Source organism: Lethenteron reissneri, chromosome 36 (assembly GCF_015708825.2).
Source record: "Lethenteron reissneri isolate LAM-NWPU_2019-01 chromosome 36, ASM1570882v1, whole genome shotgun sequence".
NCBI lineage: Eukaryota > Metazoa > Chordata > Hyperoartia > Petromyzontiformes > Petromyzontidae > Lethenteron > Lethenteron reissneri.
Genome location: NC_083814.1, coordinates 13,482,250 through 13,500,335, shown reverse-complemented (window position 1 = coordinate 13,500,335; position 18,086 = coordinate 13,482,250). Strand labels below are relative to the sequence as shown.

At 48.6% G+C, this 18,086-nt stretch overlaps 1 protein-coding gene across 1 annotated transcript; it reads left to right on the top strand.

The window, feature by feature from the left end:
* The first annotated feature begins 5,446 nt into the window (after nucleotides 1–5,446).
* PGD (phosphogluconate dehydrogenase) lies at nucleotides 5,447–15,234 on the top strand. The gene is made up of 13 exons (XM_061566262.1): nucleotides 5,447–5,590; nucleotides 8,329–8,404; nucleotides 9,237–9,416; nucleotides 9,876–9,941; nucleotides 10,139–10,257; nucleotides 10,356–10,425; nucleotides 10,572–10,706; nucleotides 11,800–11,989; nucleotides 12,444–12,574; nucleotides 12,894–13,027; nucleotides 13,210–13,309; nucleotides 13,493–13,615; nucleotides 14,372–15,234. The coding sequence occupies exons 1-13, from the start codon at nucleotides 5,583–5,585 to the stop codon at nucleotides 14,489–14,491; spliced, it is 1,452 nt and encodes a 483-aa protein (XP_061422246.1). The 5' UTR covers nucleotides 5,447–5,582; the 3' UTR covers nucleotides 14,492–15,234.
* The last annotated feature ends 2,852 nt before the right edge of the window (nucleotides 15,235–18,086 follow it).

Below are 18,086 nucleotides of genomic sequence, written 5' to 3'. Positions count from 1 at the left end.
GTCATCTGGTCCAACCCATATGAGACTAGGCTCGAAGGAAAGCTGTCTCGGGTGTGGACCAATCAACTTCAAGGACAGTGCACATTATCAGAGTTATGTTCTTTTGTTTGTATTATGACTGCAGGTATTGCGGTCTATGCAAACATGACTCCTTGCAAAAAGGTGTCAGTTTTGTTGCCAGATAGAAGGGTAAAGAACCAATTATCATATTTTTACTGGCAAATGAGGTCCCCATAGTGTAGATCCATGGCTTTGTTTATATGGATCTGACTGTTTCGCACGTGCGAGAAACCAAGTGTCTGGAAAGCCACTCACGATGAGTGGAGAACGCCCGTACTCTGCACAGGTGGCTTGAAAGCTACTTCCTATGGCACCAGATTGCCCTACAAATCCATATCTTGTAGAAGACCCCATCCCCACCTGATCCACCAACCCTGCCTCCCGCGTTGTTATATTGGAGGCGTGTAACGTCAGCAGGTCACACTTGGGCGGTGACGTGGCCTAGGAGTAGCGCGTTCACTGCTGGTTGCAGAGGTTTGCGGTTTGATGCCGCGAGGCCACTCTGGTTAATACTGGAGGTGCATTGACGGCGAAATGTGCGCCATCTTCTTCACAATGGACGTGAAAGATCCCGTGACATTCGAAAAAAAGTCCGAATTAGCCAAATTATTCCATTTTGATTGCACACGGCAACATTGCCACCCTACTGTGAAACTACTGTGGACTGTGAAACACGGCACCTTCCTGATAACCTTGCATTATGCCAATGGCGCACATACCAAATGTACTTGGCTGATTATTCAGCAAGCCCTGCTTGCGCGCGATCTGCCTGCTGGCACGCAGCGCCACGCTCGCCATTCTCAACAATGAGCCGCTGAGCGCCATTGCACAACGCAACGGCTCGTGTGAGGAGTGGTGTGATCGTCTGATGATTGATTTCTAATCCACCCAAGTATAATATTCCGAACCATCCAGCTTATGTAATCGGAGTAAAATGGGAAAAATACGAAGCAGATGCAGCAGTGAAATCCCACGCCACCACAGACACTGGAGCTGCAATAATGACGTTGGGGGGTGGGGGCTGCGGATCTTGGCATATTCTCAACTCGTACTCTGAGCGAGGAGCTTCCAGCCCTCCCACAATTCCTGTCGCTTTTCGTCAAAGTCCGTGCACGACATTTCTGACGGACATGAAGCTGGATGGCGGTGGTTTCCCTGCACATGGCCTCTAATCCAGCGCTGTGGAGGCAGCCAGGGTTGGTGAATCAACGCACAGATGTCCAGAAACTCCCTTCCTGTGGGCGTCGGTGCCATACCCTGGCTTGGGAGTAGAGCAAGTGGACTAATCCCCATCTGTTTCCATCGGATGGATTCTGGGATACCTTATACCTTAAAGGGAACAATCCAAAGAGCAAACCGCTCTTGTTTTGTGTACCTAGGACATGCATCCTGGGCTGGATAACAACAGGTTGAAGCTCATAAAATAATATAATTGAAAATCAGCATCAAGAGCTCCGTACAGTGGCATCACTGCAATGATGTTGTCATAGCGTGCTTCATAATTCCTCATTCGTGACAAGACGCTCGTGTTGGATATCCCAGGACACAGCCCATGTGTGTGTGTGTACGAAACATGAGCGTGCTTCTGCCTGCAGGTTGAAGTGCTCCCGCGAAACCGCATTGCACTCGGCAACGCAGAGGTCATTGAGGCTACGGCCACGTGACTGAGGCTGCCAGGCCGAGTGGGTGCACGGATCCGTGGGGGAGTGGACGAGTAGCAGTAGCAGCAGCAGCCGCTGCCTTCCACACGCACGACGCCCTGCAGCAGCCTCAGTGAAGCGCCCTGCTGAAGCCCCGTGCCTTTTGCGGCTGCGTGGTGGCGCTTTGGTGACGCGTGCCTCGCAGCAATAAGCACCTGGGTTCGATTCCTCACTCTGGAGACTTTCTGCGTGGAGTATGCATCTTCCTCGGTTTCCTCCCATAGCTGAACACGCACGATGTACAGTCATTCGTGTTGGCCAAACAACCTAATGCAGAAGTAAACATAAGTCTAAACTTTGAACCCCTCTCGGCGGGGGCAGCCAGAGTCTCTGCAGCCCACAGTGATTTCCCACGTCCAGTGTTCTTCATTCGCGCCTCCCCTCGCAGAGGTGTGTGGCTAATGAGCAAGTTAATGTTAACGAGCGGCAGCATACGCAGGGCGTGTTGATTGCTTGGGGAAATGGCTGTACGGTTGGTGGGGTGGAGCAGAACTGGAGTTGTCAGATCTCGTTTCGCTTTGACGACGTTGCACTGTTCAATAAACGCTATCCACGATCAGCGTAAACAGGGGCGTCTGCAATTCTATTTATACAAGAACATAAATCCGTGCGTATGCAAGCTTTGGGCAGTGCTCTTCCTGAGCCAGTTGGGAATATTCCACATGCCTTGGCCGGAATCAGTCTGGTCATGTTCAGGATCGTCGAACTGCCGCTGTCGTGAAGCCACCAAACAACGCATCGTCGCCTGACGCCGCGTCCACACAGCGCCTCCTGCTGCTGCTGCCGCCGCCGTCTCGGACCGGTTGAAAAAAGAATCGCATTCGACTCGAACGCGTTTCGACTCGGGTGCTTTTCCATCCTGCTAATCGAAAGAATAACATAGACGTCCAGTGTGCACATTGAACACATCTCGTAGGAGCGGAGATCCTATCAATCGCTAGTCGGACACAAGACGCGTGTTTTACCCAGGGGGCTTGAGGTTTTGGGGTTTTCGGACGCTGAAGTCACACCCAGTAATGTTTAAAGGATAATCTCACACTCACTGGACCCTCACAATTGTTAATGTGGGCGTAGCGAATGCAAAGCATGGGGGGAGGGCGAGGGGTACTTGCGCTATTGCGGTGGTGACCAATTGGTTGGGAATTTTCCGAGGGCTTCGCTAAGCAAATCACGGTCCCTATTTGCAAAGTCACGTCGAGTCGACTGCATTCGCGATGACGCCCGCCACTCCCAGGGGCGATGTTGCAACGAGAGTCAGGCGACTGCAATCGAACGCCTCGCAACCGACACGAACTCTCTGCTCAAGCCCTCTCGTCGTGGCTAGTAGACCTCGACATTCGCATTTCGCTCCCGAACGCGCTGTGGCCAGGCGCGAGAAGAAAATCGGCGCCCTTGAAGGGAAACCACACGCACACACATTGTTGTTATTAACTACTTAATTAATTAAACCTTTCACGAACTTGTCCTCCTGCAGTAGGCGTGTTGTTTGTCTAGAAATACGGAAATAACAAGTTGACTTTACGTATTTATTCAAACATATCACCTGGAAAATCCCCCGAGATGGAACATTTCGTGTGCAAGGTGCGTCCCGAGCGTGCGGCAGGCAGCCTGCATCGCCACGTGGTTGCGACTTTGCGGACAGCGGCTGCACGATCACCCGCGCGTGGTAACTGGTGATGGTGAATCCACTCGAGACACTCATCAGGCCGTCCAGAGGCGGATCTAAACACGTCCCAAGCAGGGGCAGCTCTCGAAATACCCAGCTATTTAAAGAGGGCTCCCGACATGAATATGAATTACAAAAACACATCCAGGATGGTTTATCTGGTAAATATCAGTCACGTTCCACTTTTTGTGGTCTCCAGGCATTGGCTGCTGAGACTGATTGATTACATATCTGAATGATGCTCTCGAGTCGAGATTATAGAAGTGCAGTGCTAATATTGGGCACACAGTCAACGATTATAACTAGACAACTCTGACAACCATCTTTGGGGCTCAATAATGTAACACCCCGAGGGTGATTAGTTTCATTCAGGGCCAGCCTTAAGATCTGCCTCGCTATAAGTTTACTGCTCAGCACACGTTTTACAATCACCATCATCAGTGAACCAATTCCTCTGCCGAAAGGAAGCGAAGTCCTCTCTCTTTACCGGTTACGATGCATCGTGTCAAGGTTGTTTCAGTATTGGCGTTTCCTTGTGTGTGCGTGCATGAGGGTGCGATTTGCATCGGAACGCAATAAACATTGAACTCGCGTTTTGCATTGACACCAAGGAAATCCTTGGCATTGTGCGGGAATACTGAATTCATTGTTGCTGAATAATGAATGGACGCGTCCCAACTGGACTTGCTGACCCGTCCCCGACTGGACATCTGTGAAAGCAGCTTCACACCTCATCGGATTCCTCCAGGTTCAATACAGAGTGTGATTCTATGACAACATTCCACTGGGGCAACATTGCTCGGTACAAAACATTGCACATTTCTATAATGTCTTGATCATCAGCTCTAATCGGCAGTGCATGAAGACGGATCCACACTCCACACGGTCCCTGCCCCTCGTGGCCCTGCTGATGCCACAATCCATGGCACTGCTGCGCATTAGCCGAGATCAAATTCAGCTCCCCAAATGCATCCCCATCCTATCGTTCACCTCTGATTTCATTCACCCAAATCTGCCGTCAACAATCGCCATCGGTAAACATTTGAGAAAGTGCCGCTCGATCGCCACCTTGTATCGGTGACTCCGAGCTCAACGCCCTCGCGTATCACGTGGCCAGGAGGTTCGGCCGCCGAGCGAGTGGCTCGTCCTGAGAAGGGTGCCAGCTCAGAACCTGCTCAGGGTGTCTTCTATGAGATGAGTTACACTTCCTGGAATCCTGGGGAAGCCAACTGAGGTTGTGTCATGGAGAGACTCGCCCCCATCAGAGGGATGTGGAATTTCCACCTCTGACTCTGTGAGGCTGTAAACAGGAGATGAGCACCGATGCCTCAATGCTGTTTCGCGCAGGAACTCACTTTGAGTGAGTGTGGTAGTCATAGTAAATCTACACATTCTGCAATAACACCGTGGCCTTAAAAGTATCATCTATAATAGGCGAAGTCTAGATTTGAAGTTTTCGTGACTGCAAGGATTCATACGACCTTCGTGACTTTACCGAAAAAAAATCAAAGAGTATAATAGGCGAAGTTGAGTAGCACATAAAGCGAGAGCCATTGCCTGAAACGTCGCCTACTACAGTACAGCACATTTATCTCCTTTCACGGCCACAGTAAACCCATTTCTTTGTGTTTAGTTTGGTGTTCTTCCCCGCACCTCCGATTAGCGCAGTTGGCTAGGCACGGTGCGAACGAAGTTCAACATACACACATTGACTCGGCTTGTGGCGCTACTGCACCACAGTGTAGTAGAGCGATGTGGTGCTTTGTGCATCAGCAGCAACAGCCGCTTTGATCTTATTGACTCCGCGGATTCATCCCCTCCAGTAGCCTCGTGGGGCCCGGCGCGCGATGGATGCCCCCCCCTGCCCCACCCCTCGCCCCCCCTGCCCCACCCCTCGCCCCACCCCTCGCCCCAACCTCCCCACCCCTCGCCCCACCCCTCGCCCCACCCTGGCACCACCCCGCCCCATCGTACTCGCGCGTGATTGGCTCGCGGCGCTGTTGTCATTGGGCCAATGGGAATGCGCGCTTGGGCTGGGATCCTGGACGCGGAAGCAGCGAGAAGAATCCGCGAGGAGGCGGCGGCAGCAGCGAGCAGGGAGACATCCCGGAGCGAGCGGCGGAGAATCCGGGAGCATCGGCGGGGAATCCGGGAGCATGGCGGAGTGAGTCGTCGCTCCGCGTGAACGCCAATGCTGTCGCTGTTGTCGGTCACCTCCGTGTTTAATGTGAAGCGCGTTAACGTTGCACGGTGGCCGGTGGGAGCCGTCCTGGCGTCACGGTTCGCGCACCGGCCTGGCCACCCAGAGGTGCCGCGATCTCCTTCCCGTTCGATCTCCCGTCGCGGCAGCTGAACCAATGGGAGCGTCTCTACAATCCCTCAAAACACTCACCGCCTGTACACCCAGGCGTGTTGATGGGCACGTACACTGCAGTCGGTTGGCGTGCGGTGGTGGGGTAAGCCGTGGGTAGTCGAGTGGGCCCCGGTGCCCTGTGGGCGACTTCGCGCTCTCGAGTTGACCCTCGTGCCGCCGGTGGCGTGAGCAGGACGTTGTGGGGCCGCACCCGTGACCTGTGACAGTGACTCGCGTGGACGTTGAGGGCAGTCGTTGACATTGGCTGTGACGCCAGAATCAGAATCATTGTATTTACGCTGCAGGAATCCGATGAGCTATAAAAATGTTTCACTCGTCGTTGAGTCGCGCTCTGTTGGGCTTGCCGACTGTGACTCGATGCTGTGCGTTACGATCCACGTGTTCCTCTCTCTCGATAGAGATCCATACATCCACGCTGCACGTGGCAAGGGTTGGGAGCTTGCCATCATCATTCGCTGCCGTTGCTGTTTTCTCATCACCTGATCTGACTCTGTACATCTGTGACAAAGAGCTCCATAGCTCATCGGATTCCTACCGGATACATACAAAATCTGACTTTTATTCGGCACGCTTTCATGGCAGCCACTTTGGCCTCTGCAACATCGCACCCCAGTGCTACGGGTGGGCGGGGTGTTCATAGAGGCGTTCTTGAGTCCCCGGCAATAGTTTCCCTGTGCTGGCGAGGTCTGCTGGCCGCGACAAGAGGGCATCAGGAGAGTTCGATCTGCGGTGTTGCTCCTGCTCCAGTGGTTCACTGTGGCCCACGGTTTGGGTTGCTTGGCCACAATCGCACTACCATGGCTTGTGTCTTTAATGTCACATCAATGAAGGAGATGTGCCCACTAGCGTGTTGATGTTCTCACTCTGTTGATGATTTCCCGGTGATGTCGAGTAATGCCAAAGCAGGAGGCACCATGTTTGGGTCTCGAGTGAGGAGTTCATTCTGGACGTCCGCGTGGCTCCGCTCTGTTGGCCCAGCAGCAGCGTCCCTGCGAATCTGGGTGGTCTCGGAAGAGGTTCTATGATGGTGACAGCGCGATTGTGTTGCTTAGACGAGTTTAACATGTCAGCATGGACATGTCGACATGTCAGTTAACACGCTGACATGTCAACATGTCAGCGTAGGTGAACTGGGGGCCCGAGTTCATCTGTTCTCCCCACACATCGCTGAGTCTGAGCCGTGGTAATCTGGCGTTAATCCCGCGGGGGGTGCAGATATCCTTCCCGTAATACATTAGTGACAACATTAGCAGGCAAAGATTGGGAGAATACAGTATAGAATACTCTGGAGCCTGTAATTAACTTGTAGGTGGTTTGTGCACTGTGACATGAATTGATCTTTGATTGTTGGCCACGGCACAGAGCAGTGAACCAAGCCTACCCCCCTCCGACCCCTTTACAAACCTGCACGGGCGAGTGTGGTGAAGTGTGCTTCACCCCCATAGTGGGAGCCCGCCGTCCCACAGTGCAGTGACAAAGAGGCTGGTTAACTATAAATTCCTTTCATACGTATTCACCAGTGTGTGTCATTTAAATCTGTAAAAAATCCCATGGAAAATAAATAGCTCCCAATGGGCGCTATGTGTACGTTGAACTTCTTCCGCATCGTATATAGCCAACTGTCATAATCGGAGGTACTTTTAAAGGTTTGAGTTAATACAATGTTGTCGCACGAAATTATATGAACCGTGATGTGGCTCTTGCACCATTAACCCTGGAAAAGGTGTTGAAATATAGGAGACCCGGGGATAAAGCAGCAGCAGGGGCCGCTTGATGGTGTGACTGGCCGGTCGGTCATGTGCCTTTGCACCTTCTCCCCACTCTGTAAACAAACCTTGAGGCAAGCCTGGCCCCTCCCTTCCACGTTGCTGATGACCTGACGTTATTCACGGTCCTGTACAGATAGGGTCATACAGGTGGGACCTCATGCAAAGTCAAATGTGGTGGTGTAGGAGGGAACCCGGCGACCCGAGTTTAATTACCGTTCATGGACAATAAACAATGATGAAGATTGTAATTAGTCCTGAGCTAAATTAGTACCTGGTGTGGTGCGAGAAACATTACTGCTGGGGAAACGTCGACACACCACCCCCTCGTATATTGTCGGCCTTCGTAGGTACTTACGGACAGCACTTACCCCAGCAGTATCTTAAGGCTATACGGGGGATATTTGTCTTTGTGGTGACAGCTTATGGTTCTTTACCTTCATATATAGAATTCAGATATTAAAGTTTTACAAATTAAATTGAATAATATCAGCCCTGGTGACATCCGATGAGTGGTGACATCACGTCCCACATGCAGTTGACTGCGCAGCGACAATGGAAGTTATTCACGTGGATCTGCTAACGCAGTGTTTGTGCGCCTGCCGTCCAAAATTGTTATCACCGAAATGGGAATGATTTTGAATTGCAGTAATTGGAAATGGCAGTAATCTCCATCACATGGTTTCTTATTATAAGGAATTTTAATGTTAAATGTTCCTTGTCACTATTTTGTTAATGTGGGCTTGTGTTTATCTTTTACAGAGCTGATATAGCCCTGATTGGACTGGCCGTCATGGGCCAGAATATCGTCCTGAATATGAACGACCATGGCTTTGTGGTGAGCAAGCCTGGGCCAATTGAGAAGCGCATGTGTTTGACAGTCATCCGTTTCTATTTATTTATTTTTATTGCAACTTGGTCAAAGATGATATTAAATGTAATATACAATACAATATAATTTGGATTTAGCATTTAAATTCAATAGTATATATTAAGACACTGCAGAAAGTGGACGTTTGTTTTATAGAGGAGCAAGGTGGTCATAGCGGGAAAAAATTACGTCTTGAGGACTATATAACCTCGTGCCACGGCAGATCTCTCGCCTACTTGCTGTAGTTGTCCAACCTGATGACGATTGCTTGTGTTGGGATCGAAACGTCGTGATCTATTATTTTTCTACCTACGTGACTTTACCGAAAGAACCAAAGAGTATGGGAGAAAGGAGTTCTGGAATATGGAAGGCAAACGAGAATGAGCAACCTTCTGTCATTGAGCGGAGTTGACTGGGGGCTTCAACAAAAATCCTTGATTGTGTGAGCGGAGATATCATGTAGTAGAGTGAGATGAGAGAGGTTAAGGATGGTCAAGTCCATGGATGGTCTTGAAGATAGTGAGTGTTAAGTGGAGAAGTTGCATTAGTCGAGTAATGATGTGATGGAGAAGCCACGGATAAGAGATTCTCTCTTTCCTTGAGATTTTTTTCACGCAAGTTTTTTCAGCATCAAATGCTTGTTCAGTAACGCATATAAAAAACATAGTCATTGGACAAGTAGGTTGGTGGAGCCTTTTGTACAAACACCAATTACTTGCATATGGCAGTTGACCACACACCAAGCGTTTGACATTGCTGATGCGATGATGATGACATTGTGTGTGCCTGACATCCACAGGTGTGCGCGTTCAACCGCACAGTCTCAAAAGTGGACGAGTTCCTGGCCAATGAAGCTAAGGGCACGAAGGTGGTGGGTGCCCACTCGCTGGAGGAGATGGTGGCTAAACTGAAGAAGCCGCGTCGCATTGTGCTGCTTGTGAAGGCTGGGCAGGCCGTGGATGACTTCATTGACAAGCTGGTATGCTCCTGAGGTGCCGCTTCAGCAAACGCGCCCTTTGTATGGTACATCAGCTGGAAATTAAAAACAAAAACGCCGATTGCAAAACGTGGACTGAATTTGTGTTCTCCAATGTCTGCATAAACATCTATATCGTTTAATTTTATTCTGCACTTAATTTGGCAAATTTCCAGAACTGAGAGTTAACAAAACGGTTTGATGGTCATGCCACGAATATCACCGTTACGCAGATTGGGTGGGAAATACTCGCCTCCGTTGTATGTGACCGAGAGCTCTGTGATATCTACGTCTGTGGGCCCTTCTCCAACACGAAGGGTTACACTACTCTGTAAGAGATCTGGATGGATATTTGTTTTGTGATGTGGTGCTGATAGCAGATTTGGGGATAAAAAATTGGATAATCACAGAAAACAAGAAGAACATGCATGACAGATTGATAACTCTCACTGTTTTATGCAGACACCTCTGTTGGAAAAAGGTGACATCATCATTGACGGAGGGAACTCCGAGTACAACGACACCAATGTAAGAATTATTTTAATTTCTCATGCTTGGTGTCGAATGAGCCTCTGTATTGTGCCTGATTTGTGAATCTATCGGTTGCGTAACAATCTCCAAATCCAGAGTCATGCCTTATTCTTCACTTAGATTTTGCTTCACCTAAACGTGTTACTTCACGAGGAGATGCTGAACATACCGCTGTGGGTTTCTTTCGCTCGCAGAGGAGGTGCAAAGCCCTCAAGTCCAAAGGCTTCCTGTTCGTGGGCAGCGGGGTGAGCGGCGGCGAGGAGGGAGCTCGCTACGGCCCCTCGCTCATGCCTGGAGGGTGCGCCGAGGCCTGGTAATGTGGTGCACTTGGAACACGGTGGTGCGCACTGCGCGCGTTGCCACCCAAGGCGATGGCGCCTGGGAACTGACGGCCGTTTGTCTACCCACCAGGCCTCACATTAAGGACATCTTTCAGAGCATTGCAGCGAAAGTCGGGACGGGCGAGCCCTGCTGCGATTGGGTGAGCAGCTTCAAGACGCCACAGGAAGCTATCGATAGCTCACTCGATACAGGACAGACACCAATTGGCATATGTCAATCCCATACGTTTTGTTAACTAGAGTGCGTTTTTATTTAAATTTTCTGAGCCTCTCGTCCTTTGTTTAGGTTGGGGAGGATGGGGCCGGCCACTTTGTGAAGATGGTTCATAACGGCATCGAGTACGGTGACATGCAGCTCATCTGTGAGGCCTACCACCTGATGAAGGACGTGCTGGGGATGAACCACGATGAAATGGCGGAGGTGCGATGTCATCACCATCATAAGTTATTCATTATTTATACCGCGCCTCCCATGCGCTGCATCTTGAAGTTCTGCCTTTTTACAAAGTGTGTGTGTGTACATACACGTGCGTGTGGGGAGCTGGCGACCCGAGTTCAATTCACGCTCACGATCGATAAACGGTGGCAAATATTTGAACCGGTTCCCGGCTTACGCCTGAAATGAGTACCTGGTCCAGTCTGTAACATCAGCACTGGGGAGACAAAGGTGGCCTGGAATGGTGTTGGCCACCTGCCTCCTCTGTGTGCCATACCGACCTTAATAGATGCTCGCTAACAGCACTTACCCCAACAGTTTGTTAAAGGCTATACGGGGGATTTTTGTACTTTTTGTCCGCAGTCAATTGTACAAAAACATCCCACAGTTCTTAATGTGAATCCTCTGTATTACAATGAATTTCATGAACTAAAAGACATCCTGGGTTTATTGTCAGTATCTGTATTGTATGAATGTTTAGGAGATTGCACACGGACAACTGTGGAGAGGTGCGTTCTGGGAATGACATGGATTTCCTCGCTGTCACAATGGGCTTAAGTAGGCCTAGAACCCATGAAGGGAGGAGCGCTTAATGGTTATATACACAGCTCATTTTGTAATCCCATCTCGGGGCCGTTGCATCCAAGAATACTCATTGTATTTATGCAGGTCCTTTATTTCCCAGTAGATTTAGATTCTAGATAAATGACACCAAGAGACAGAAAGATTTACACTCGGATCAGTGAACGAATTCTAACCAGCAACGCCATATGTTAAGAAAAGTAAGGTCCCCCTGGGCACAGGACTCATCATGTGATGAGGACCACGAGGAATGGACGGCATGGGGAGGCTTTGATCCAGCAGTGGACAGGAATTTGCTCCTGATCACAAATTCGAGTGATAACCTAAATTCCCTACATGTTGGATTTTCTACAACCAAAGGTTTTCTATTACCGTGTTTACATATTTTCACAGTTTTGTACACTGCTGCTGTAGTAATATAGTGTACTGTAGTAAAATAATTTAACCTGTGAACAAGTGTTAGTAGCCAAAAAATGCGGTGAGATGTCTTTTACAGGCATTCGAAGAGTGGAACAAAACAGAGTTGGACAGCTTCCTAATTGAAATCACCGCCAACATTCTCAAGTACCGTGATACGGATGGGAAACCGCTGGTCCCCAAGATCCGCGACTCAGCCGGGCAGAAGGGCACTGGGAAGTGGACCGCGATCTCCTCGCTGGAGTTCGGGGTGCCCGTCACGCTCATTGGTCAGTGGCTACTCACTTTCTCCATCCGGGGTCGAAAGCGTTATCTCTACGTCTGTCCGGAACGAGTCGGAGGACTTTCTTTCAGAACTGTCTTGCATTGGATTTTTATTTTAAGATGTTTTCAGCTCATTAAATGGTGAATATTTATACACCCAGAGAAAACCCACACAAGTGAGGGGGCAAAAGTCTTTCCCCGTACAGATGGAAACAGATCGCGATTAGTTCACTTGCTGTACTGGCTTCCCCTGGCGAGCCGGGCACATGTGCGACACCCACGGGAAGAGTTTGACAACATCAGCGTGCAATCCAGCAACCCTCGCTGCTGGCTCTATACACAGCGCTGGATTACTGGCCCATATCATGCACGCCCAGCTCCTCCATGTATTCACGATACTATTCTGTATTCGCCGCCTGCCGGCAACGTTACATTTCGCGTGTGCGCTCGCCATTGCAGGGGAGTCGGTGTTTGCGCGCTGCCTCTCGGCCCTCAAGAACGAGCGAGTTGTGGCCAGCCAGCTGCTCCCTGGCCCCAAGAGCACGGAGTTCAAGGGAGACAAGAAGAAGTTTCTTGAAGACGTCCGCAAGGTCTGTACACTCTCGTTTAGCATGACTCACTTTCACCGATTCCAAGATCGGTCGCGGTGTCTGCCATTCTGAAGGATTTGGAGGTCACCTTAACCCAAGTAATTTGTATGCGTTTTAAAATCGGGTTATCTGATATGCATTGGTTTCAAAAGTAGAGACCACTTTACATGTTGTTTCATGCCCAATGTGATCTTCATTTATCACTGGTGTCTTGTCAAACGAAAATCAGTAGCTTGACAAGCACGTATGATATCTGCCAAGTTGACTAACACATACATTGCTTCTTTTTAAGAGTAAACGTTTCTTGTGTGTCTCGCAGGCCCTGTATGCATCCAAGATCATCTCGTATGCCCAGGGCTTCATGCTGTTCCGGCAGGCTGCCGTTGAATTTGGCTGGTGTCTGAACTATGGGGGCATTGCTCTCATGTGGCGTGGAGGATGCATTATTCGCAGGTGACCCACTCACCTCCACGGACAATGAACACACGGTGACCTTTGTACAACATTGTGCGATTGTGTAAAACTCTTCGTGTCTTTTCAGCGATTGTGTTGAGTGACGCTGGCAACATTAACGTTAGTTTGCGGTTGTTTTTTTGTTTGAGTGTAAAGATTGTGGCATCATTGTGTTTCTACAGCGTGTTCCTGGGGAAAATCAAGGAAGCTTTTGACAGAAACCCCAAATTACAGAATCTCTTGTTGGATGACTTCTTCAAGGATGCTATTAAAGATTGTCAGGTTAGTTTCGTGTGCAGATCATAATTGGTGCAGTCAATCAAACCCTGATGCCTTCGATATAATTGTTTACAATCTTAAGCAAGGTGATCTGGAGAGCCTTGCTGATATGCAGTCTTGTGGTCGCAATCGTGTGTATGTGCGCGTGTATATGTGAAAGTGTGAACATGTGTACGTGTGCTGCAGGAGTCTTGGCGCAGGGTGGTAGGAACAGGGGTTCAACTTGGCATTCCAATGCCTTGCTTCAGCACCGCCCTGGCGTTTTACGACGGCTACAGGCAGGGCGTGCTGCCGGCCAACCTCATTCAGGTGGTCCCCACCTCACAGGCGTGCGGCTGTACAAGCTGTGCGGCTGTACAAGCTGTGCAGCATTGCAATAACATGATTTATTTTCTGCATTGGAACCGTTACATTTTATTGATATTGTTGTGCATGATAGTTATTCAACAATAACGGGTAAGGAGGGAATCTCATATTAATGGTTATAACTTTTCAAATGAACAGGCAAATTCTCGCGTAAAGTATAAAAATATGCAAAAGAAACTTAATTGGTTTTGTAAACACAGATCAATTGTTGCAAATGCAGATGGTAAACGGGAAGCGTTTTAATGGTGGGTATCCATTAACATTCCTTAATTGACATCCACTGCTTAGTCATGAATGGCGCGGTGATGTGGTAACACATTCGCCGCTTGTTAGTGGTTTGCAGTTTCAACCCAATGGGCTGCCCTGGTAATATTGGGGGTGTATTCACCGTAAATAATATGCAACATCTACTTCATAGTGAACGGTTAAAAAAACTCCTGTGATGTCATTCGAAAAGAATGGGCCGTTCTGTGTCAGCATCATGTTCCAAACTTCCCAAAATTTCTAAATGTACCCACACACTACTCGATTGTGATGACACAGCTCCATTGCTTCCTGCTCCACAACTGCTGCCGACTGAAGCACAGAGCCTCCATGGTAGCCTTGCGCTGTAGGAACGGCGCGAGTTTCCAAATGTGCCAATGGTTTGATTTTGACTTGGCGTTTCCTAAATCTTGTTTTAATTTGTAATCTCCCCAGGCACAGAGGGACTACTTTGGCGCCCACACCTACGAACTTCTGAGCAAACCGGGAAGCTTCGTGCACACCAACTGGACGGGCCACGGTGGCTCCGTCTCTTCGTCCGCGTACAACGCTTGAGGCCTCCTGCACGCGGCCACTCGTGCTGCTCGAGCCGGCGGTTGTGGAGAACATGCGCAGAATTCTCATTTTCTTAGATGGCTTCTCGTTAATTTGTTCCATGTGCAGTCTTGCGTAAACCATTTCATTGTCCAGGGATATAACTGTGACGAGGTGAATGAGCAAAGGTAGCCGCCACACATTGGCCTCAAGTGTAAGCCTCTTGTTGGTCCCATTTGTTTTAATTGCTCAAATATAAAGGTTTTCTGAACATAATGGAAACGGTGGAAACTGATGGGATTAAGAAGTGCTTTGTAATGTGCGTACAATCAAGGAATGTTTTTAGTTACATTGGTTAAGTGTTGACATGTGTGTGATGCGTTTTTTGATGTTTGTAGTGTTTGGTTATTGACAGGGTGAGGGTCACAACACGACAGCACTTGAGTTTTACAGCCTTGATTTAGCCAATCGGGGAGCGTGATACGAGTCTAATGCTCATCCTGCACCGAGTAGGCTGGTGAACGTTTAAAACAAGGGGTGCGAGTACTTGAGCTTCAGAACTGCTGTTTAATTGCACTGATTTCACGTGAAGGATATTCTACATCTCATTCCTCTCAATAAATTTAAAATGCACTGCTCTTCATTTGTGGAAGGTTGATGGACTGGTCTCCCACAATGTGTATAAATCATACTCTTTGGTTCTTTCGGTAAAGTCACGTAGAAAACTAATAATAAAAAAGTGAATAAAAATAATAAAAACCACTCATGCAGACTGTAGCCTGGTTCTTAACCGGAGTGAGTGTACTGGCAATCTCTAATGTGGATTGTAGCCTGGTTATTAAGTTTGGTGAGTGTACTGGCAATCTATAATGTAGACTACCAATGGTTATTAAGCTGGGTGAGTACTGGCAGTCTAATGTAGATTAGCCTGGTTATAAAGTTTGGTGAGTGTACTGGCAATCTCTGGATTGTAGCCTGGTTATTAAGCTGGGTGAGTGTACTGGCAGTCTATAATGTAGACTAACCTGGTTATTAAGTTTGAGTACTGGCAGTCTATAATGTAGACTGTAGCAATGGTTATTAAGCTGGGTGAGTACTGGCAGTCTATAATGTAGACTGTAGTCTGGTTATTAAACTGGGTGAGTGTACTGACTATAATGTGGATTGTAGCCTGGTTATTAAGCTGGGCGAGTACTGACAGTCTATAATGTAGATTGTAGCCTGGTTATTAAGCTGGGTGAGTACTGGCAGTCTATAATGCAGACTAGCCTGGTTATTAAGCTGGGTGAGTGTACTGGCAGTCTATAATGTAGACTGTAGCAATGGTTATTAAGTTTGGTGAGTACTGGCAGTCTATAATGTAGACTGTAGCCTGGTTATTAAGCTGGGTGAGTACTGGCAGTCTATAATGTAGACTAGCCTGGTTATTAAGCTGGGTGAGTGTACTGGCAGTCTATAATGTAGACTGTAGCAATGGTTATTAAGCTGGGCGAGTACTGGCAGTCTATAATGTAGACTGCAGCCTGGTTATTAAGCTGGGTGAGTACTGGCAGTCTATAATGTAGACTGTAGCAATGGTTATTAAGCTGGGTGAGTACTGGCAGTCTATAATGTAGACTGTAGCCTGGTTATTAAGTTTGGTGAGTGTACTGGCAATCTATAATATGGATTGTCGCCTGGTTATTAAGCTGGGTGAGTACTGGCAGTCTATAATGTAGAATGTAGCAATGGTTATTAAGCTGGGTGAGTACTACATTAGTGGTTTTTTAAATATTTGTATTATTAGTTTGCTATCTACGTACCTTTACCGAAAGAACCAAAGAGTATGCAGTTTTAATGTTCGAGCTGAGATGACGCGATGGGAACGGCAGAGGGCAGCACATGTCCGCCAACTCCAGCCTGAAACCCAGCGCCAATCGCTTTGACCACGAATGAACGTCGCATGTCCCACGCATGACCATCGCATGTCACACGAACATCAAACGTCACTCAAACACCAGTCACACATGAACAAGCCGTACCAGAAACAGGCAACGTGTGGCTACATTATTGAAGCCAGCAACGCTAACCGCAGTTTTAATATTATTTGGTTCTTTCGGTAAAGTCACGTTGAATAAAAATAACCACGACGTTTCAGCCGCTTGTGTTGCGATCGAAACGTCGTGGTTATTTTATGTTTTATTCTACCGTGACTTTATCGAAAGAACCAAAGAATATGAATTCCTGCAGTCACGAAAGTTAAGTCTAATTTTTTTTACCGCAGATTTAATGTTCGAGCTGCAGTGACGCGATGGGAACAGCAGATGACAGCACTTATCTGCTAACTCCAGCCTTAAACTCAGCTACAATTGCTTTTTCCACGAGTAGAACAGAAAAAATACAATGGATTGCGGATGAAAAGTAGCTTTAAACTGTGAAAATAACGCATGAACGGCACATTGTAGTCATACGCATGAACACCACATGCCACACAAATATCGCAGTCGACATTAATTAATGCCGACCCCCAATGAAGGTGCAGACCTCTTCACCCGCTCCCCCTCGTGTTTCCAGACCCTCCCGTGGTGGTCGCGCAGTCCTCACCACCTTGGTGGTGCCGCCCTCCCAAGGTGAACTCTCAATGGCATCCCGTGCATACGGAGCATGCAATGTCGAGAACATGTCGTTCTCTTGACTCCCAAAAACGTTTCCATTTCTTCGTGTACCAACATAGTAGCTAGGACGCAGACACAATATACCGCACTCTATAATCGCACGTATCGTTCGCCAGCATCATCGCAGCCCGCACGCCCAGGTGAGCAAACATACGGAGTGTTTCTTTACAACTTGAAACACGCAAAATGCAAAGTATGCAACAGTTGTAGAGACCTTGCCCTACACAATTATTTCAAAAAGGCATTGTATATACGGCGTGGCAACAGTGTTGCTGGCTGGCTGGCTGCAGGGAGGGGACGAACCGAAGCATGGTCATTTCCAAAGGACGTGAGGTTGTTGCCTGTTGGTATTGCACAAAGTCACACAACGACCATTGTGTGCGCCTCTGGTCTAACGTCTCAAATTAAAATGACTCCCCCGAGCGCATTGCAGGTTGTCTGCGCCCAGGTCACAACTGCAGAGGAGCAGCTGCGCCACGAGAGCCAGAAGGGATTGATTTTGCTGCCGATGCTTGTGAATTTGTGAAGCCAACACAATCCATCTCTGCAGCTTTCCGCGCTGTTTGTGGAACGCGCGACTGAATCTGTGGCACGTGACGCAGCCACAAGGACCTGGGAGAGTCCTGCCGACCTCTCCTAGGAACCTGTTCTCCTAGAACGCCGTCTGGTTTTTCCATGAATAGATTTGTATATTTACTTTTGTTTGGAGAGGCAGGCAGGTGAAGGGGGCATTGTCTGGGTTCGAGCTCTGCGCGACGAGATGCCACTGCCTTTACATTCCTCGCCGCCGAATCACGGCTTCTGCGTCGAACTTGAAATGGAAATTCCCGGTTAGGGCACCTGGCGTCTGTAAAATGGACGTGAAACCCCACGGGATAGATTTCAGAAGCGGTATTTGACTACCTCCTCCAGAGATTGTGCAAGGGCTGGTACGTGCCCTGCAGTACCTGTTATCGTGAGAG